Raw genomic sequence first — 23,454 nt, forward strand, 5'->3', positions numbered from 1 at the left:
GTGTTACGCTGTGATGATTGCTTCCTTCATTTGTTCTTGTCAGAGAGTTTGATAAAAACAATGGCACCAGTCTTCATTCTGTCAGTTAACTGAAAAGAGGGATACCCGGCACTGCTTACTAGCACCTTCACAAGTCAACATTTAATAAACTTGAAAATATCACTTTCAGGTTTTGGGAGAAGGGAACAAGTTGCGAATCATGAAATTTTCTGTAATGACACATCCAATATAATACAATAAGCATTGTTTTGAGTCCATTTATATCTGATGTCACATTTTAGAGTGAGATAATATATGATTCTGACATTGGCATCCTCTCCCGGTGCTAATTTTAACATAAATGAAACCTCGGTTGATATGAGGCCGTTTGGGACTCTTCAGTGACCACTGGTAGTCCGAGGAACCATGTTGTGGGCACTAATTCCTTATAATATCAATTAAATTGCAGCAATTTTCCTCTCATTTCCTTTTCACTGTCTGAACCCAGCTGTAGGCGTAGGCTAAATGGCATTCTTCCAGAAAACATTTATTCTACTTGTATGATTCATTTACAGTGTGACTGTTAGGATTTCTGAGTGTGTGAGTGTGTGGGCTGAAAAAGTAAATCAAACAACAACAAGAAGACGCTGAAATAATGATTCAAAGTGAGCACAAATAAATGATTAGCGCAGGATCTAATCTCCCCTTTAACTCTCCTTCTCCCTCCCTCTCTCCCTCCCTCTCTCTCTCTTTCTCTCTCTCATTTCCATTCAGTCTGTTGAGGCAGCAGCAGCAGTCTCGTATGTGGCTCATTGGCTGGAGGACAGCGGCAGGAGCAGCAGCAGTAGCAAGAGGATACATCCCAGACCACACTGCCCGAGCACCATGGTGGCTGTGAGAATCATTGCTTGCCTGTGTCTGCTGGTGGGCGTCTCGCTCCAGGTGGACGTGAAAAGTGGGAAAGAGGCAGGAAAAGCCGGGAATTTCATGGAAGATGAGCAATGGCTGTCAACCATCTCCCAGTACAGCCGTAAGATCAAACACTGGAATCGCTTCAGAGACGTGAGTGTTGCATTTGGTGTAATTAACACAAGCATGCGTTGTCGTGTCTTTAGCTCTTCCTATACTGGGCTTTCAGAGGTGTTCCCTGTGGAGAAAGCGCAGGCTGGTTTCTCAGGTGATTTTTGCGCACAGTTAACTGTCAACCCGAAGTGCACGTATACCCAGTTTTATCAGTTTGTGCATGAGAAATACTTTGAAAAATGAAAGTATTTACACATGATGCTAGAATTTAAGCTTAGACTGAGGTCCGAATGAATGCGCGTGTGTCCGTGTGCGTGCATCGATCATGAAACCATTCAGATTCATTTCACCCTTCTTCTTTTTTATTTTTTTAATCCTATTCGATGTTATACATTTATTGCTTTTTTAATAAAGGGGGAATGGCAACTATGTTATTGCGTATACCTGCAGTTAAAACTGACACTTTTCGTCTATGGACCGTCTTGCAAGTGAATGCAAGTGAATACGGTAAAACCCAAAGGAAATCTACGACATATGGTCTCAAAAGCTATTTCCAAGCTCCTTCTGGGTAACTGTGATACTCTGAACCGTATCTCTATTCATGAATTCCCATTGATCTGCCATATTGTAAATGTAGGGCTCACAGGTAGGAGTCTTCCTGGGCTTTCAGACTGAAAAGAAGCACAGCAAGCCATCTCCTGTGTTGTCAATAAATCATAAATAGAAAATATCAAATATTAAAAAAACAAGCATGGCCAATGCTCAAGAGTAATACTCCCTAAAGCTGGAAAATAAGTGATGAAATTTAAAATATCTAAATTTTGAAGGCCAAAATTTAGTCACATTGTTAATAAAGCTGGAACTCCATGATTGGTAAAAAAAAAACAAAAAAACCTTTTTAACGCAAAAACACCATTTGCAGATTGCAGCTAAACAAATATGCTTTATAAGGACCAAAATAAATACTATTTGAAGATAGTGCCTTAGATTTCCACAAATTTCAGAGAACTGTTTTGGAATTTTGTAGATTAAAATATTAATCACGAACATAGGCCTAAATGCAGGGTAACTGGGTAAGGTTACAGCAACCATATACATTTTGTGTATATGGTCCAAGCAACCACACCAGTAATGGTACATCTTGACACGTATATTTTTTGTGACGGGATAGGTCTACATTTTCACGAAATCCTGCTGTGAAACCTTTTAACATCAACAAATGATGCACCTGATAAATGCAGGCTCTTCATCACAGTAGTGCAGCTTCCTGTAAATCAGATTCGTGCTTATTTATTTCCACCACTGCCAACAATACACTGATACAAAGAGATATGATAAGAACAGCTATCTTGTTGTAAACCACAAAGGAGACAGGTGTGAACCAATCCAGATCCTTATAGTGGGCAAATTCTTCTGTCTTTTGTGCCATTAAATATTTGAAAGCTCAGGATGAGAAAGTCGTTTTAATGTTGGTGGGTAATGATGAAGGTCTCATTTTAACTGAGGAGGACTGGGTGGAATGATGACAGTGATGATGGTGCTTTCACAAATGTATATTTTTTATTTTTGTGTGTTGCTTTTTGAAGCTGAATATAAAGTTGGATTCTATCTAACTTTATCCCATCCCAGTATCCACAACTGGTACATACCAGCATTGATTACCCATTGACTGATTACCCATTTGACAATATTAGTTCTTTCTTTCATCACCAAATTACAAATCCCACCCACCGTGACTGGTGGTGATTAAGGACAAATGCTGACACTCAAGCCAATATTGATTCTGCTTATAGGTCAGATGCTTTATTGATTCTCCTATTGATTCCTGATCAGTTGTCTGTTGCCTGGGAAAAAAGCAGGCCATTACAGGCCTCTTTTAGGTTTATTAGCTGTGATGATAGGAAAAAAGGCACAAATGCATGCATAGGCTCAACTTCTTTGAGTTCAGTGCAATTGTTTTGCAATACGGTTGTGTTAGAAAAATATGGCAGCATTTCTATTGGAACTGATTGATCTTGGAGGCGTACAGTTCCAAAGGTTTGGACTATGTGGAACAATTTGGCAACTGGAACCTGGTTTCAATTTCAGTCCCTGGCAATAATAACTGGTCAGAGCATATATAATCAGGGCAGACATGTTGAACGAAGGGAGGATGTGCACAGCACTCAGATCACTAGCTAAAAATAAGTAAATCCTGTCTCTATAAAGGTTAAGACAGTTTTACAGCTGTTGATTGATTGATTGATTCAGTGCTGTGGATGGTCTGAATCGCTGCACTTTGTGTTGTTGCTGTGAATTGTCTTGTGTTACACTCTGATGTGTTTCTAATATTAAATCCTCCCTCAGTGATATAAATAGGAAGGTTGATATTAAAACATCTGCAGCCAAGAGAGGGATACGTGGGCACTGGGGGAGACAGTTCGCTTATAAAGGGTCAGGAGCCTATGACGCTGGGTGTGCCACATGGTTGCAATAGTCACTGCCAAAAGACTGAACACATGGCATAAATCAGGATGCACGAGATCTCTGAGGATGAGTTGGTTAGCAACGCTTAGATCCAGGCCTCTACCTTGACAACCGGACAGCTGTTTGATCTCACTGCTGAGAAATATCACCTCAGACACATAGTCTTATCAGAGTCTGCCAGAGAGAGAAGCTTCAGCACCTCTGACCATGTCTGGTGACGTGCAGGAATGTGTCCGACTGGAGAGAATTTGTAATTGAATCGCAAATTTGTGCTTTCATGCAGATTTAAATATTATCTCCACGGGTGTTTGGAGGAGTTCGGCTCTCCTGTTAGATTGGATCAGCGTTTGAGTGACAGATAGGGTGAACAGAGCGATATGGGGCCTCTCTGTGGGCAGTTAGCAGCACGTCCAGCCATAGTGTGCAGAAAAGATTTGACATGAGAGTCTTCTTCAATCTATTTGAGTTTAGCTTGAGTTTAGTTCAGTAAAAGATTGTGTAGCAAAAGATTGGTGAATGCCTTACAGCTAAGGCTCACTCCAGTGGTTCTCAAACCGTAGAGCAGGCCCTACTAGCGGGGAATGGACCACGAGGAGAAAAATATCGATTGAAACTGGGTTGAATGGAGAGTATTTACAAAGGAAAAAAAAACCAGTTTGGAGTTTGCAGATGCTACTGTGCTGACCTTTATTTCACTGCAGTTTAACTTGGATCCTTTTTATGGTTAATGAGTCGTGCAAATTGTGGGATATGGGGCATGAACCTTTTTTGGCTGTGGATAGGGTATTCCAGAAACAGGTTTGAAAACCAGCAGTATAGAGTATACTCTACAAGGAGTATATAGTGTCTATTATTGTCTCTAGCATAAGCCCATTGGGAAAAAGGTTCATGACATTTAGGGAAGGACAATGATAAGATTTCATTGATATCAGTGTGATTGTTGATTCTGCTTAAAGGTCAGATTCTTTATGTATTCCTGATGAATTTTTCAGTGTAGAAACATTTTTTCAGCACAGCAGTGACAGCTGTTTTATTATTTCTCACTCTGAAGTGCAAGTCCACTGTAGAAAGAAAGTTTGCATTTACTTTTCACAAGCCCCTTTCCTTGAGTTCAAAATATAAGCATGCAGAACATTTAATTTAATCTCAAAAGTAAAAGATGTTAATGTTGCAGTGATGTGAGAAACTTTATTTTCATTTGAGAAGCTTTAATTTGACTATTTGGGTGTAATTAAATTAAAGACTCGATGATAAAAATTCTCAATCCTATTTTTGTTTTGTTTTTTTCTTTACTTCATTGTCATTATTATTTAAATATACAAACATCCCTTTTGCCAAATCCTCAGTGGAACAATCCAAGTAGAATGTTGAGCAAACTGAAAAATAGAAAACAGAATAAAATTAGTGGAATGCTTCCTTAATGATTCCTGAATAATTCAGTCATTTAGTTGTTTAAGCAGCTAGTCTTCATCAACATTCACTTACACATTCACCGGTCACTTTATTAGGTATATATGTTCAACTGCTCGTTAATAAAGTTATCTAGTAATCCAAACACATGGCAACAACTCAACAGTCAAATCATTTAGGAAAATAACCATGGCCAACATGTTCAAACAGGGTAAGAAAGGTGATTTAAGCAGCTTTAAATGTAGCATGGCTGTTGGTGGCTGACAGGCTGGTCTGAGTATTTCCACTCCTGGGATTTTCCCACACAACAATCTCTGGGGATTACAGAGAATGATCTGGGAAAAAAAAGATCCAATGAGCAGCAGTTTTCTTGTTGCGGCGACAGCTTAGAAGAAAATAGCCAGACTGCCTATAACTGAGAGGAAGGGTACAGTTCACATGGGCTCACCAGAATTGGTCAATAGGAGAAAATTGGAAAAAGGTTGCTTGGTCTGATGAGTTAATTTGGATGGCACAGTTCAGGTTGCTGGTGGTAGTGTAATGATGTGGGGATATTTTCTTGGTACACTTAGGGCCCTCCTATTGTTGCTGACCATGGCTATTTCTTAGCTAAGCTCTTAGCAGATGGGGGTGTGCATAATCGCATAGGGATGGCTTGAGCCCTTGCTCATTCAACCCTCTTCATACATTTGTATAGAGGCACCTCATCCAAAAAAAAAAAGAAAAAAGAAGGTAAATTCAACCACAGCACAGGAGGAGATACTGTAAGCAGCCAAGTTGGCTTGGTTCTACTCAGAGGAGACTATTCTCTGCTCTGTCGGGCACTAAGACGTACCATCTGAAATGCGAAGGGGCTGTATTTGTTTACTAGCTGTCTTGGCAAACAGGAGGTGTGAAAACAGCAAACAGGAATATTCATTCCTGCATCGAAATAAAATGAAACAGAGTGGGGAGGACGGGGGTCACCATGTGGGCTTTATAAACCAAGTGGTGGGTGGTGTTTCAATTGGACCAGCATGGGGATATAATGAGGAAACGTTGAAAGGAAGAACAATAAGAGCAGCAGATGTAGAAGGTATACACAGGATGTTATACAAGCTCCTTTATGACAGGCGTCAATGTCGAAGCTGTAATCATGACATCCTGCTGGTGTCAAGATATCAAATCTCCCCTGCCCTCAGATTCGCACAAATTCAGCCACACAAAGCAGGAGAACAGGTTGCAAATGACGGCGCACAGCTTAATTAGCCCACAGCTTCGATTAAAAAAAAAGAAGTCTTTGAGCACTTGTCGTATTTCTTCATCGCAACACAAGTTTCACTTTGCATTCTGGTGCATTCGGATGAATCTGCTCAGTGGGAGCTCAGGCCATCACTCGCGTGAACAATACTGCGCTGTTCATTCCCAGCCAGATTCCTTACATCTCTCTGAGCAGTGCAGAGAGGGACCTCATTAAGTAGCCATGAAGCCTTTCAGCCAACCACAGAGGGCTGTTTAAAGTTTGCACCTGCTCTACTGCCAGCTTTGTTTTTAATGAGGCTAAATTGCCACATATTTTTTTAGGTAAACGGCTCTTCGGTTCTTTTGGTTATTGAGGTGGTCACAGTGAAGAAAAATATGAGGGATCATTAGCCTTATTGTTGGCTAGGAATTCATTTGATTTACTACAGTGATAAGAGCAATAATTAGATAACTGCAAGTGCTACTCCAATTTTACCCAAGCCTCTCAGCGTGCTTAAATCTACATTTTCAATATTCATTAAGGAATGCCTGTAGAAAGGGAGAACAACAGTGTTTTATAAACCGAACCAGCTCGAGCTTCAGGGCAGCAAAAATAATTTCTTTTATTATTAAAAATCTGTTTATTATTTATAAATGCAGTGTGTTTAGATGTAGACATGCAATGAGCTCAAGTGATGGTTCGTCTGACATACCTGGCAGTGTGTTTGTTAGTTACAAGTTTCAAGCTCAAGTTTTAATCCACACAATTAGTTTGATTCAAGCTGTTCATTTGACATTTGATTAGACTTCAAAAGTGCCTTTATGAGACTTAATAAACCAAACAATTAATCAATCAACTAATCAAACTGAAAAAAAATAATCAGCACATTATACATGCCGTCTTCCCTTTTGGAGCAATGGTGGCAAATGTTTTGCAGTCGGAGGGTTGCAAAGCGGTTTGCAGGTGGGCAGCAAATGTAGACCAGGCAAAGCAACTTGAATAGCTTGCCACATATGAGATTTACAAACAGGATGCCTAAAAGGGTATGATATGAGCCATCAGCTGGTTAGCAATAAGATCAGTAAATCTCCTGGGGTTGTGGCTGAGCGTTACTTTTTGCACTGCATAAACTAATACTTGTTTTATTCCATATTCAGGCAGTCTCCTGCAATAAATTAAATAGCTGTTGCATAGCTTCTTGGGTTAACTACTTTACTCCATGTGATTAAGATTCAAAGGGCTGATCAGGAACAATTAGCTTATGACCCACTCTTATGGTGTTTCCCCCCCAACTTTGTTTAATCTAGTCTGAATCAGTTGATGATTTTGTACATTTGTAGCCTTTTAAAATAAGATAACTTTATTGTCGTCCATAGGTGAAAATCATTCTGTATCAGGCAGCTGCTGTCATACTCTGAGAGCAGGCAGGACTCAATCAAAGACCCAGAATGCAGATTGGTCAATTTATTGACAGTGATGTGAAAAAAAACTATTTACATTGTATTTTAAAAAAGGGAAAACATCCAGGGTCTCTATGTACAGTATCCTAGCCGACTGTCCGATAGATTCCACTTCATCTTTAGACTCGATAGCAAAATAGACTTCTCTCTTTCCAACTCAAATGCACAAATCCTCCTCAAGGAAAACAGTGCAGGCTCCTGGACAGAAGAGAGAATGGTGAGAGGTGCGTACACACGGACTGTGATTCGTTTAATGCTCAAGCACCGACTGATGGGATGTCCTCAGTATTTGAAGGGAGCCGACTGATCACCAGATAAGGAGCAGGTGAGTTGATGTCATGTTGCCATGTCGGAGAGTGGGGACCAAGAGGATCCTGCTTCTAAAAGGTAATGTGTTACAACACACACCGTTCCTTCCTGTTTTCTCTACCCTTTATAGAAAAGGGCTGAAATCATCACTAATCAACTAACTCCAAATAGCTGGCAGCTGGACTAGAATGAAATCTCCACTCCCACATAGGTGTGGCCTCTATCTCACACAAAAACACAAAAGCATCCAATAATTGAAATAGAAAATATGCCAACCTGATGTTTAGTGGGAGATTCTCTCAATTATCCTACCATACCATTCACAACACATACACACACACAAGCAGAGAGAGAGAGGTGGAGAGTGAGAAAAATTGGCAGGAGTACCAGGAGGACTGAAGGACTACGACATCTGCAGCATCTAGAAACTCAAACATCGACACAAATGAAGACAAAAACCCTAAATGGACACACAGACCTTGGAATAAGTAACAATTAATGAATAATTTAAAAAACAATTAACCTCAAACACCTCTCCCCTTCTCTGTCATTCAGTCACAAGCTGATCATTTATCAGTTTAACTGACAGAGAAGCAAAACAATATTTATGGCGGTTATACATAAATAAGGGCACCCTGTACCTCCTCCCAGAGTTTATCAATGCAAACTCAGAGTATAACACATGTGAGGGGTCAGAATAAATCTCGACAGCCAGCCAAACTGTAGTTTGTTCACGTTCGAAGTGCGATTACACGTCCACAGAGTTTGATTTAAACCGACTAAACAGCACAGGTGCGAAAACGCTCATAATGTTCTGCGACACAATGCTTGCTTCTCGTCAACGCTCACACATTACTGTCCACTGAGCCAGATTTGCCCATTTAGCAGCTGGATCTGGCCATGGGCCAAGTCTTCATATTTATCTTTATCTATTTTGTGACAGGCCGCAACAAAGCTAAGGTGGTGCTGCCTAGCATAATCCCTCTGGAGTCACTAATGGCTTGTGAAAACCAGTGTTTGACTACTAATTGTGCTGCAGCAAACAAACTAATGCTTCATTCACAGATTAAAGTCATTCTGCGAAGCCGATGAGCCGGCCGCTGATCCTACATCAGCACAGCTCCAAAGTGAGGGTTCTGATAAATGCAAGTCCAGGGCTCACCCTGTTTTTTCTGCGTATGAACGGCAAACATGATGCTGTTTCATCATGACACTGAGCTCCTTTACTTAGCTCAAAGACACACTGCCAGCTGTGGGTTTTTTCTGCTCCTGTCATCAACCTCAGCCATTTATTAGCCTCCCACAGGATTTATGCTCCTGCGCTAACAGCCAATGTAATTACGGATATGAAAAATTAGGGGAAGAAAACAGTATGCAATTGCTGGAAATATGATAATGAGGCCTATTTCCAGTTAAAAGTGAACGACAGAGCGAGGGTTGAAAATTAAGATGAGACAAACCATAAACGTTAAACGAGCTAATAGTTATCCGTATTTCCTCTGCTGTGAATCTGATCAGCCTATCACATCAGCTATCTGTGTTTTTTTTCTCGTTGCACACTAATGAGATCAAAATGGCAGAAGTGGTGGAATGAGATGCCTTTTTGTCCTCTTGTGATTACCATGCATGTCTTTTACCGGTGCCGAGGTTTGCTGCGAGTGTTTGGGGCTACTCAGATTCGACTCATAGTAGGAGGAGCACCACCGTTGGTGATTCTTAATTGAGTGGAAAGAGTGCTTTTTTTGTAGTTGCTCTTATGGAGGAGCACTTATCACTGGGTAGCAAGAGAAAGACATTTGCTTTTTCATAAAGATCTTCTGAACAGTCCAAACATGCATTTTAGTTTTGTTTTAGTATGAGCAAGAGAAAGCAACTTGTTGTGTTAGGTGTAGATTAATGCGTCTCATAATGGAGCTTGGCTGTTCCTACAACGTCAGTGTTAACTCACATCAGCAGCGATCATGGCCTGAATTCCATCTTTTTTAGCTATTAACTTCGCTGTGAGTTGCTGAAATGTCGGGCTGAATAATTAGTTGTTCCAAGGTTCTTCTGCTGGCTCTATTGTTCATGCATTATTTATAGTGGCATCTGCCTGAGAGTTGTCTCTGTACTGGTGAAGCTCCTCTATGCCTGCTGCTCACAGAGCGACGAATGCTGCCACTCTGCTTGTGTGTCTGTCTTCTCTCATGGCAGGCAGGGCGGCACACCCAAAATTCAACCAATGATCAATTTTTAGCCAAAAGAAGAAGAAGAAGAAAAAGTCTGATACCACTGCTTTTCTCGAGTCTATAGCAAAATGTGAAAGTCTGGGAAAAATCATAGAGTTAATAATAATAATAATAATAATAATATTAATAATAATAATGATTATGAAAAGTCACTATTGCTTTTCACAAGGGGAGAATGAAGTTTTTCCTAAATTTGATGGCAATCTATCCAATAATTATTACTCCAAACTGTTTAATCTGTTTAATAATCATCAGGAATCTGTAATTGCTCACAAAAATTGACTCCATATATCTGAGCTGTGGACCAACTATGAGTCCTTGAGCATAACATTGCCATCCCTGCAGCTATGCTGGTAGCCAGGATCACAAGCAAAAAGGAAAACTTAAAATTAAGCAACAAAGGGAAACAAATTTAAAAAGAAAAGAAAATCAAAACTAGACCCTGCATGATTTTAACAGGTAATTTGTTTCTGATGGAAATGGCTGTGTTTTTGTTCAATGTGTATCTAATGTGAGATCCTCCCCAGAGATCATTTTTATTCAGTTATATCTTTAGTTTGGAAAAAGATAATTGACACTTCAGTGCTTTTTGCAAGATCTCAATTCACTAAAACCCATTGACTCATGTTTTCAGGGACATGAGTATTATTAATTTTACACTTTCAACAAACAGGAGTCTCAGTAACTGAAAAAATACAGCCAGAGTTCAAGTAGAAAAAATGCAGTTCCTCACATATTCACTGGAAACTAGCTTCCGAATCACACGTTAAAATTCACAGCTTGAAGCAGAAATTAAAAAGGTTTACAGCTTAGCAACACATTTGTTTTCTCTTTTGCTGACTATTTTGTTTTGTATGAATCTCATTTAAATTGTATTAAGGCTGGATTAATGGTGTTGATGCTTTAAATGACAGACGAATACTGATACAGGCGGCTATAGTATCTAGCTGTCTGCCAAATGGCACTTCAGGTAGTTTGAGTCACACTTCTTGAATGCATTTGGGTTGTTTACGCCTTTTTGGAGTGTTTTTGTCTGAATTATCTGGCAAGTAATTTGTTTTTGTTACAGTTAGTTGTACTAACAGGTGGTTGTCATGTCTTTGTTTTCAGTAAGTACAATCTCTAGTGGTGTTACTTAATATTTCATTTTATAGCTGTTCCCCTATAGCCAGAGAATGGAAGTAATATACTTTTGCATGCTTTTCTATATTTCTCACTTCCACCTATCTTGACAACCACAACTAGAGTCAAGTGTCAGATGGGAAAATGTAAAACTACAATAATTATAGCCGGGCTACTAGTTATTACTAGTTAATAATACATACAAGGATTAAAATACCACAGATCCAATATCCCAAAGACTGTCTGTACTTTAGATCACATGATAACCACTTTACTGTCTATTTAAAAACACACTCACTGTGGCCGCTCACTTTGAATTGTATAATAGCTTTAAACACTAGCCGTATAAAAGCTGGACAAATAAAATATAATGCATGTCCTCGCAGACAAAATAAATGATGAGGTTGGCATTTGTCTCCGGGAAGTTCATCCGCCAGTAAACTACAATAAGATCCCTCTCTGTTTATCTGAACAAATCTTATTGTACACAATGTAAACACTTTGGATCGCTTCACCTGCTGAAAACACTCTCCAGTAAGAATGCAGTAGTGGGACCTGTTATTTCTGTGTATTGTACTAAACCTGGGGGAAAAAAAGCCTACACAAATAACAGTGCATACATTAGATAGGAAAAAATACATTAGGGCTACTGAAAAGTGTTGTCCTGAATATATTTAGGTCTGCCTACGGTGTTTTTTTTTGTTAATATATTTTTATAGATGTGTGTTTGGGGCCACCCCATTATTGTTATGAATTGCCTAGGTCCATGCTGCACTAAACACATGCTCCAAGCAAACACAGCTGTATTGCTTATGTTCAGTACCAATGGGTGTAATAATGCAAGGTTCTCAGGTTCAACCTGGCATTGATAGATTCTTTGCTTTAGGCCACAAATCATTCACTGTTGAAACAGCAGGGCAAGTATTTTACAATTAGGCCAGGCAGCTACAAAAACGTAGAGGACATGCTCTTGCCTGGAGAGAATCTGCTTCTTTTGCTGTCTTGAGTATGTTTTATTTTCATGTTGGACGAGATGGGGTTGACTGCCCCGGAGCCATACTGGGGAGCAAAGAGAGCCGAGCCACAGAGAGGTGTCAAGGACATGCTTGCAAGGCCTACGATCCCTTCTATATTCAAGCTGTATTTAGTATGTGTGGCTTTTGGAAGATGTATTTGTTGGTGTGTGTGAGAAAGACAGAGACTGTTAATTCATTGAGTTGGCGGGGTAATAGATATACACTACAAAGTCATAATGAAATGACCTTAATCAAGCAAATCATATAGCAGGGATAGAGAAATGAGCTAAAGCACTAATAGCTTTTTTCTCAGTTGAAAGAACCCAGCAGAATCTCATTTATAGCGTGATGTAGTCCTTCCTACAGCCATAACGCGACATCTCAATGTGCCTTCCTGTTTTACTGTAATATCCCATTGCCATTGCAGAGATTAGTACTATCAGCAGCCCCAACAACCCAATTTGTTCTCATTGCCATGGTAGACGGGGGGAATTAAATGTAATCAGCCAGCTAGCATATTTAACTTAGCTACCCCTGCAGATCCCCGTGGCATTTCAACAGGAATGCTTATCATAATTATCTTCTCTTAACCATGCTGCTGATTTGTAAACTTAGAGTTATAAAAGAGTTCTGCAGCTTCAGCATACTTGTCAGCGGACCCAAATTATTTCAAACGGAAGGCACAGTTGTTAAAAATTCGGAGACGGCAAATAAAGTAATAATCACAGGCAAAGATAGATGGTAATAAAAAGTATATTGTAATCACAGTTTTCTTAGAGGTTTGCAGAACACACATGCTGACAGTGCATTACAGTCCACTCAAATGATTGCACAGCTGCTCAGTACAGCATAAAAAAAAAGCTTTACACAGATTTTTGGCTACTGCATATCCGTCCAAGTAAAAGAAAATTATGTCGGTATTTTTTTTTCTGTGTGCAAAAATGTTTGTTTGCCTCTTCTTACATTCTGACTTTCCTAGTCAGTCTGTTTCACTCAGCTCCAATCCCACTGGTTTGTTTTAAAGACATAAATCTTCTAAAACAAGATAGCATTCCATCATTTCACTCCTAAAACACCTGAGCGCTGTAGCTTGTAACAGCTGTTTATTGAAGTCTATTTTCATCTGCACGTCAATACACTTTTGGCATGCTCGTGAGCGTGTTAACCTGGCTCAAAACCTCTGAGTCAGCACTAATGTTACCAGCTTAAATTCAGATTATTCTGCTTTGTGGTCACTGATGGTTGTTCAGGTCCTGCAGGTTGGATTAAGGTAGTCAGCAAGCCAACAAACCACAGCCAGTACTAATAGTGATGAAAAATGATCACATGCATGCACAGAATAGACACAGCTGTGGAGATTGTTGTAGATGGGCTACTTTTCCTATGGAATTTTCATTTTTTCACATATTTTTTAAAGGCTAAACAGCATTGCTCACTTACCTCCCTGGATTGTACTTTAACCTAACCTCTAAAGCAAGAGTGAATATGTTTAGACAGCCAGGAAAAAGCAGTTTGATATATTAACTTAAGACTAAAAAAGTATTTCAAGTAAACTACTGTAAAAACACTGTAAATGATAGAGAAAGTCATGGAGTCTTTGGAATAGTAATTCTTCTACTGATACACTTCTACACTTTAAAAAAAATCTTCTGGGACATAAAGAGAGATACTGTATCTGGAAATGCATATCATACAATTTCCGAGGATTAAACTAAAAGACGCAGTGTTGAATTTTCTCCTCAAAACTGTTGCTTAATCCTTGAAAATGTCCAAATCAATGAAAAGCTTGTATTTTAAGTAGTGAAAGCTGCAAGGCATGTTTTATTCCTCCAGACAAAAAAGTCGGGTTTTCAGAGTTTATTGGCATGGAATTTATTTTCTTAGCCTCCCCCACATCCAATATTGATTTAAGCTCCCGTGGTAAAGTTAGGGTGCCAGGACCAAACAAGATTTAAGCTCATTCATCTGTTTATGTATGCTGATAACTTTTTGTGTTTGCCAATCAATACCGATGAGTCTACCTACTACAAAGTGAAAATAGCTCACTGGCTTTAGATATTTTGGTCTCTGTGGAGCCGCATGCTTCAGCTCGTCTTATTATGGGTTTTTTCTGCTAATATTGTATGCAGAAGCAGCATAGCTCAGCACAGGAAAGACGGCCCTGCATAAGCTGCAAGCTCCCTGGGGCATATGTGTGTGGAGCTCAACCTGAATCAAATCAAATCAAATCAAAATTTATTTATATAGCACATATTAAAAACAACAGTGTTGACCATAGTGCTTCACAGTCAATAAAAACATGAGACAGTTAAAACAAACAATAGAAGAGGACAACAAACAATAGGTAACAACGCAACAAGCTAAAACAGCCAACTAGACAGAATCAAAAGCCAAAGTAAAAAAATAAGTTTTAAGACGTAATTTAAAAGACTGGATAGACTCGGCAGTGCGAATATGAACGGGGAGGTTATTCCAGAGTCTGGGTGCCACGGATGCAAAGGCCCGGTCGCCTCTCGACTTCATTCGAGTCCTAGGTTGTGCTAGGAGCCTATGGTTGGATGATCTAAGTGCCCTGTTGGGATTGTATGAATGGAGTAAATCAGAAAGATAACTGGGCGCTAAATTATTCAAAATATTAAAAGTGAACAAAAGAATTTTAAAATCTATACGATATTTAACAGGGAGCCAATGTAATTTGGCTAAAATTGGAGTTATGTGTTCATGAATTCTCGTACCTGTTAAAAGACGCGCAGCTGCATTTTGAATTAACTGGAGCCGGCAAAGAGAGGAGTGTTGGAGGCCCGAGTAGAGGGAGTTACAGTAGTCCAATCTGGATGTAATAAATGCGTGGATAAGCTTTTCAAGATCTTTTAAAGGAAGGAACGGCTTTGCTTTGGAAATCTGACGCAACTGGTAAAAGCTGTTTTTTACCACAGTGGACACCTGTTTCTCGAGTTTAAAAGAGCCATCCAGGAACACTCCGAGGTTTCTTACAGTGGACGAAAGATGGCTAGCGAGAGGGCCTAGGGCGTCAGCTAACTGGTCTAGCGGAGTGTGACTACCAAAGACTATGATTTCGGTCTTATTCTCGTTCAATGTAAGAAAATTATGTGATAACCAAATTTTTACTTCATGCAAACAGTTGAACAGAGGTTGCAAAGAAGCAGTCACATCGGATTTCAAAGGTAAATAAATCTGGATATCATCGGTATAACAGTGAAAGGAGATGTTATGTTTTCTAAAAATTAATCCCAACGGCAACATGTACAAAGAGAAAAGAGCAGGACCGAGCACGGACCCTTGAGGCACACCACAATAAATAGGGGCAGAAGCCGAGGAGTGTTGCCCCATAGCAACAGAGAACGACCTCTCTGAGAGATAGGATTTAAACCAAGATAAAACCGTACCTTTGAGACCAACAACATGTTCCAATCTTGATAGAAGAATGTTGTGATTAACCGTGTCAAAAGCAGCAGACAAGTCAAGTAAAACTAAGACCACAGAATATCCAGAATCTACAGTTAAAAGAAGATCATTAAAAACTCTAAGTAAGGCTGTCTCTGTGCTGTGGCGAGGTTTAAAACCAGACTGAAACTTTTCATTAATACCATTTGCATCTAAAAAGGCCTGAAGTTGTTTTAGAACTACCTTTTCCAATATTTTGGAAATAAAAGGGAGTTTAGAGATCGGCCTGTAGTTAGTGAGAGCATTAGGGTCAAGATTTTTCTTTTTCATAATAGGTTGCACAACAGCATGCTTAAAGACAGAAGGTACACAACCTGATGACAATGATGCATTCAGCAGAGATAAGATACAAGGACCAATAACATGTAAAGCTTCCTTAAAGAAACGAGAAGGAAGAATATCATGCGGGGAACCAGAGATTTCTCTTCTCTTTCTGCTTCTTTGTTTTGCAAATGGGGTGGAAGGAGCGATAAGATGATGCAGAGACTGTTCTGGGGTTCTGCTTGGCTCAGCAGTGGGGCCCAACAGAATCCATTTTCCTGCATCTGTGCTCTCCTCCTCCTCTCCAATTACTGCATCTCTCAGAGCATGCAGTGCCTTGATTCAACCATGGAGCCTCTACTGTAGAAAACCGAGCCTGACCAGTGTTTGATGTGTCACTTCATCAGTGATTTGAGACCACAGCTAGAGGGCTCCTGAGAAGAAAAGGTTTATTTCTGTGATGCAACTTCCTGAAATTTTCATCTTATTAGCCGACGGGAGAAGCTCTTAATGTTTTTCAGACTTTTGTTTCAGGGTTGAAATAAGTCTCCTTTATTTTTGCTATAAATAAACTAGAAAATGTTTTTGCCGGTTGGTTAAATTATCTGCATTCATCTGCACGAGCTGATCTCCTCTCCTCACTCATCCTTATTACTTCTGCATTTCAGCAGCACCGTGCGAGCGTTTCAGATGGATGCACGCTTGGCACTTGCCTTTTTTTTTTTTGTGGCTCGGGAAAAGAGACATGCCCTTCAGTGTGTAGAGATGGCTGCAGATTGTGCTCTGTACTGTACTGCATTGCAGGCAGGCGTCTTACCTTGTGAAACAATACGCGTCCTTCGCCTGCAGGCCCCCCGAGCACTCCGGCTCAGATGATCAATTTGATCCAGCTCTGTGTTGCTGGGCTGCGACTTAATCCCATAATGCCCTGGTATTTTGCCGCAATCAAGACACCCCCCCCCCCCCCCCCCCCCATTTTTCTCTGTGGATTTCTTATTTTTGTCTTTGGAGTGTGATGAAAAATCTCATGCTTCTTTCATAGAGTAGACGGTATGTAATCACCCTAAACAAACTGTGATGCAACCAAAGATCATGTAAGGGTCTGCCAAAGTGAAAGTGATTTGAGGAGTTGTTGCATTTAAAACCACATAAGTTGCCATGTGGGATCAGAGGGGATATGAAAATATGTACTTAGCTGTTGCCTTGTGATTTCTGCTGCATGTTTAAGTGAAAACGGAATGTTTTGCCACTCTAAAGTCGATGGGTTCGGGCCGTAAGGCTCACAGCGTCATTTTTGAACGCTCTAATGCATTTCTAAGTGTTTCAGTCTGTGGTGGGTCTTCACCATTAGTGTCTCGCTCATTTCTCTGTCATTCTAAAAGACGGCAGGGTACAAACAGAACGAGACATTACCTCCACCACTTAGGCCCCAGCGTGCTGATTCAAGGCGCCATAATGACATGGCAAAGGCAAGATACACTCCCGCTGCTCCCCGGTAACTACAGAGACACGGAGGGTGGAATGTAAAATTACGAAAGCCTCCGCCTGAGTGCCCTTTTGCTGCAATTTAAAGTAGGTAAGGAGACATAGCTAATTCGGCTACATTAATCAGGCAAAGCACATTACCGTGCAAAAGATAGCTGGAGGAATGACGAGCCGACAATGTCCTGCCAGTCAGCTAGGCGGCGAAGACTGAGTGATCTGATGGGATGACACAGCTCCAGCACAGTGTGGAGCAATCAGCTGAGGAGAGCCTCTTGTAGTTCTTCGTTCATTACAGACATGAGCCAGATCACTAGTCCATCCATCAGCCTGTGTTTATCCAGTCGGCGGCAGAGTAAATGACTTCATGAAGCTGGATAAATGACAAGTGGGGGAAATGCAAAATGTCCAAGTCATCATTTAACCTCTAACTCATATCCTGCTGCTTAAGTGATGTCTTCACTGCAAATATCATCTTCAGAATACCAATAAGGAATACTGTGGAGGATGTAGCATGCAGTTATTGCCCTGAGAGTGAGGGATTTCACCTGGAAAGCAGAACTTCCTAACTAAAAATTCCTGATCAGTGTGTCTGTTTCTGAGTGAACGGCGGCAGACTTCGGCAGAAGGCGGCGCTGAGACTTGTTTACTGTTGATGTGTAAAGTGTTGCATCTGGATCTAAATAAATCAAAAGTAAATATAGTTAGCGATAAACATGCTGATTGATGGGATTTTTAGATTTTTGCAGGACCACTTGATTTCCAGTCTGGCCAGACTGTACCATCAATGTCAATTACATGCAGATGAGCTGCAGCGATGGAGCAAGCAATATGCATGCACCATGATGGATCTTTGCAGTGGTGTAGAATAGATGCTAAGATCTCTCACTTAGAGCCCACAAACCTGCCTTCCTTTTTAATAAATCTTCTATTTGAACATAAATACTCTCGTCATTTTTGGATTACTGCGCAGTATGTAGTCTGTGTTAAAAGTGTCAAGGCTGTAGGGTTTGCCACTGAATTGCACTTGACCGCAGACACTCGACTTGCGTGAACTTTACAGATGGCTCTAAATCTCTTTTTACGATATCAATTACACAACACTGAGTGTCTGATGGTAATCCAGTGGCCTTTTTTTCTTCCTCAGCTATGAGCCATGAAATCTACTTTGCCAAAGATACCCATCTTAAATCACGAAGTACACATTTTAAGACATGTTAATCCCATAAGCAAAGACTCAAAACGATTCACACCACTCAGAGCTTGCTAGCTGTGACTGCCTATTCCTGTAAGCCCAAAAAGCTGTGATATCACAGACATGTTTGAGCTTTAAAGGTCAGCAATAAAACTCTGGATCAATTCAGAGTAAAAGTGTTGGATTAGCAATGTGCAAGAGGTTATTTTTATGAAGGTGGAGTACAGTTAACCATTTATCTAAATAAATCCTATGACATTCGCAGTCTGTTAGCTTTGCTTTGTAGCTTTCTTGGGGAGAGATTCTCTCGTTTTCACACTCTCTGACAGTTCTGTTCTGGCAAGCTCTTTCTCCTCGAAATTTGGTGCCATTTTTATTTTAGGATTATCATGTTTGGTGAAGCAGCCCTGTGATGGACAGGCGACCTGTCTGGGGTGTACATCTGGGACTGGCTCCAGCCCTACTACAACCTATAACTGGTTAAAAAGCTGGATAGATGTTTGTTGAAGCTGTTTTTCTTCATTAGCTTAACGAACGCCGATGCAGCCATTGTCCTACAGCCTCCAGATGCCATTCTTGTGGCTGGTAATGTCATCACATGACCCGATGCCACTTTCTTGGTGCCGTATGACTATTTTAATCACATGAAATCACATATTTGTTTATCATTTCACATTTGTTGAAAGTAGGGTGACTACGGACACTCCTAACACTAGCCATTCTGCAAATGTTGCATGCACGTCACATTTTCAAACATCCAAACTTATGTTTTTTTATGCTTTTTATATCCCAATATCCTGCCAAAGTAAGTTCAGCTTCCCTCTATGGTTTGGCATCACAGCTCAGGACAAGGATGTGCATGCATGCTACCCATTGCAGCAGCCACACTGATTTTGGTGTCATTCCTCAGGACATGAGTGTGCACTTGTCTTGCACTGGTGATGTTGGGGCTGGCTGGTTCAGGGTTAGCAGTGGTATTTATGTCCCCAGCAGACGGGCTCAGGCGACATGAGGTAGACGTTAATTCAGGAGAACGCAGTCAGGCTTGCGGCCAAATGCTGTCAGCCTAATACCGGCGAGCAGTCCAGGGGGAGCAGTCGCAGCATCTGGATAGTCAAGCTCCATTAGCCTCCTGGCTCTGTTTTACACCGGCTGCATTACAGCCTTGTTGACAAATGGCAGAAGAGGTGGTTTGTGTGATATGAATCACATAACTCAAGGGATCGCCACCATGAATATCACACCCTCTTGCTCCCTGATCTTTACCCTCCTCCTTCCCTCTCGTCTGAGCTTGCTCTGAACTGCAGCAGCCTGGCTCGGATTCAGTGGGACAGCATTAGCTCTCAACCTTGGTGAAGGACTAAAGACAGCCTCAGCTTGGTGTCCTTGCTGTCACACTGCTGCTGAGAGACGATAAGCACTCCAGCCTTTAGGACATTATGTCGGGCTCCCGTTGGTCCTGGCAGCACTGTGAGCTGGGTAATTGCAGCAGACTTGAAAATAATTAATTAATTGTTACATGTGATGCTTTTACAGTCTTGGAATCTTAGTTCACTTGTTTTCAGATTTTTTTTTAAATCATATTCTACCCGGACACTTCCCACATGTTTGCAAAACCTGATTTCGTGCCTAATTTAAACACTTAGCAGTTATTTCTGCTCGGTTTATGTCGCAGTGTCAACTTGAAACTTAAACGATTCAGTTATAACCTTCGAAATGTCATGCGAAGATGCAGATCTGAAAAAGGAATAAAAAAGTCATTTGATACAGCAGCGGGGGTGTTTACGATTCACACGACACATTATAAGTTTCTTTTTCTTCTCCTCTTATGATTCCCTGCAGAAATTCAGCCCATTTGGAGGATAGCAAAGAGCGATATTGCTTCTCGTATATGTAGCACCAGGACATTTTCCTGCCACTGGGAAAGTATTTACTGTAAAGAAACTGTCTCCGAGGTGAAATCTAAAGTCCTGCTGTGGACCGGTGATGAATTCTTACCTCAGTCTTTTAAAGCCTTTTCGCTGGCTTTTTGGCTTGTCCTTGTGAGGCCTGTAAAATGTCCGTGGTGATATATTAAGATGCTGTCACAGCTCTGTTAAGTAGACAGGTATGGCTGTGGGTGTGTGAATTAGGTATATTTTACAGGGTTGAGCTGCTGAAATAAACCATGCAGTGCTATATTTCTTTCAAACGCAGCAGAGCGCTGAATGATGAAACACACGGGGAAAGGCTGTGGTGGGTATTGATGTGTAATGCCCTTGGACCGAAGCCAAGACGGTAAAATGGAATGAAAGGAAAGCAGTCACTCCCCTTTTAAGTCAAGGTTGTACTTTACAGAAGCTATATCTGTCTGTGTTGTCACTGCTACGCTTAGTAAATGTTCTGTGTGTGTGTGTTTGTGCGTGTGTGTGCTGCAACTATAAAAAAAAAAACTCCCATCTAAATCACATCCGTCTGTTGACTTTGAAGATTCCTCCACCAATTTGCCTGTATTTTTCCAAGGTTGACACTATATGTCATGGCTTATCCATAACTTCTGAGCTACAGGAAGCTGGCTTTTGGCACTTGCTTGTAAACATCCAGAGAATGGGCCCTTAGTGTTCAGGACGCCTGCCAGCTCATAGAAGTGGCAGCTGATCATCCTCAGTTAATAGGCGCTCATAATCCTTTGTGAATGTCTTATGTTGTCCCCGGAGAGGAGTGAGACTAAGGCATGTATTTGCAATCAGAATGCATTAAGGGCTGACAGTTTAACTGCTGCCATAACTGTTATAAACTCTTTCTATGTTAAATGGAAGCCTGTAATGAAAACTGAAAAGTGTCTTTTTTTTGTCTCTAACAATGTCTCTCTTTTGTCTCCCTCGCTGCTGCTTTTAATCGCCACAGGAAGTTGAGGTTAGTGTCTCTTTTGTACTTTTGTGCAACGCATTGTTTGTCTTTGCTCTGACACTTTTTACACCCTTGGTTTCACCTGCATGATAGCTTAGCACTTATACGACATCACTGTTAATAGTAGTGATTTTTTTCCCCCTTTCAATCCAGCTCCATTAGTGTGACACAAATACGATTAGAAAAAATGGCTAAAAAATATAAAATCCAATTCGAGTACAGACAAAGTCAAACACACTCTGAATAAATAATATTAAAATAATTTGAATTGTGGTTCATAAATAGAACATTTTACATCAAAGTTATGTCAAGTGGTTCTATACAACCATGTTAAATAAATCCTAAGAAACAGTTTACATTTATTTGATTTATTCATGTTATCACCAAAATGCTATGTTTTGGCAGGTTTACCTAATGGCTTTTTAAGTTTCTTAGCATGTTTTTATGTTCACCGCAAACCGCTGTGGCCTGGCGTTAGGCAATGAACAACTGGTCGTGCACCTCTTGATTTTCCTAACCTGGCAGGTTGTGCCGCGGCCGCTGCAGCTGCATTGAAGACACGAATCATCGTGTTGGTTTTTGCTGCCATTTTAATGATATTCTACTACAAAGCTCAGAGATATGCAGATATAAAGTGGGAAGTGTTGCAACAGTTTGAAAACTTTTTGGAAAAACTTTTGCAAGTCTGTGCTTCTGGTTTTGACTTCTTTTCTTCCTATATCAGTCTGAAGGCTGACACCTATAGTTCAGGAGAAAACTGCAGCGGCTTCCTGCACCTTAAGGGTGGGCATACTTAGAAGTGACTCTGTAGTGTGCAACCGCTTTTCATAACTCTGTTCAGTAAATCCAACTAAAGGGGCTTCTTTAAAACCAAGAGTTTTAATGAAATTTCATTTTCTTGAGTGAAATGCATTCTTTAAGAAAAACAGTAGAAAAACAGGTATAAACACTAACACTATCTCTTTACCTCCTCCCTCTGTACACTGTATTTAAGCCTTCAGCTATACTTGTTCAGCTTGACTTGAGAGCTCAGTCTTCGTGTCCCCTGAGCAGAGTAAGACTGAGCTAAACTGAACAGACCTGATCCTCGGGGTCCTCTCTGGGCCTTGTGCCGAGTTGTAACTGCTTAATAGTTGATCCTCTCTGTCCTGACACACAGAGAAATGGGTCAGCATGGATACAGCCTGGGGACGCAGAGTTTTTATTATCGTTCCAGCGCAGTGCCGCCGGGGACACACTCTAAAAAAACAGAGTTGGTTTGCAAATATTCCCTTTGCACCAGTGCAGCAGCTAAGATAGTTCAAGTCCTTTTATGAGATACAGCTTGCTGAGGCTTATCTTGCACCGTTTACTTTATGTTAGAAGCTACTTCTGCAACAGTGAAGATGAGTTTGGCAGTTCTTCCCTGACCTTGCTTAAAGCTAAGGAAAAACAAATTTGGCTTGAGGTTCACATATTAACTTCTTATAGATATAATGTCACAAAGTTGACATTTTTCATGACAGTAATATGAAAGCTTTAGAAAAAGAAAAAGGACCTCCTTAATCCCACTGACACGTCTTCCGAGGAGGAAGCAGAGCCTGGGGATGAGGGGAATGACCCGCCAATTTCCGGGGGCGAGGTCACTGAGGCAGTTAAACAACTCCTTGGTGGCAGAGCCCCTGGTGTTGATGAGGTCCACCCCGAGTTCCTGAAGGCTCTGGACGTTGTAGGGCTGTCCTGGTTGACACGCCTCTGCAATGTTGCGTGGAGATCAGGGGCAGTACCTGTGGACTGGCAGACCGGGGTGGTGGTCCCCATCTTTAAGAAAGGGGACCGGAGGGTGTGTTCCAACTACAGGGGGATCACACTCCTCAGCCTCCCTGGGAAAGTCTATGCCAGGGTGCTGGAAAGGAGAGTTCGTCCGTTAGTCGAATCTCGGATACAG

At 40.9% G+C, this 23,454-nt stretch overlaps 1 protein-coding gene across 2 annotated transcripts in view; it reads left to right on the forward strand.

The window, feature by feature from the left end:
- Positions 1–725: 725 nt before the first annotated feature.
- The window catches only part of LOC309712611 (testican-2), a 48,055-nt gene continuing 25,326 nt past the window's right edge, over positions 726–23,454 (forward strand). Inside the window, exon 1 of one of the 2 annotated variants that reach the window (XM_082543528.1) lies at positions 726–1,041. In XM_082543528.1, the coding sequence (XP_082399654.1) occupies positions 865–1,041 (177 nt within the window). In that variant the 5' untranslated portion in view covers positions 726–864. Of the gene's footprint in view, positions 1,042–11,043; positions 11,077–23,454 lie in introns of those variants that run through there. The other variant, XM_082543529.1, reaches the window with a different exon arrangement.

Source organism: Aulonocara stuartgranti (genome assembly GCF_965226115.1).
Source record: "Aulonocara stuartgranti genome assembly, chromosome: 8".
Lineage (NCBI taxonomy): Eukaryota > Metazoa > Chordata > Actinopteri > Cichliformes > Cichlidae > Aulonocara > Aulonocara stuartgranti.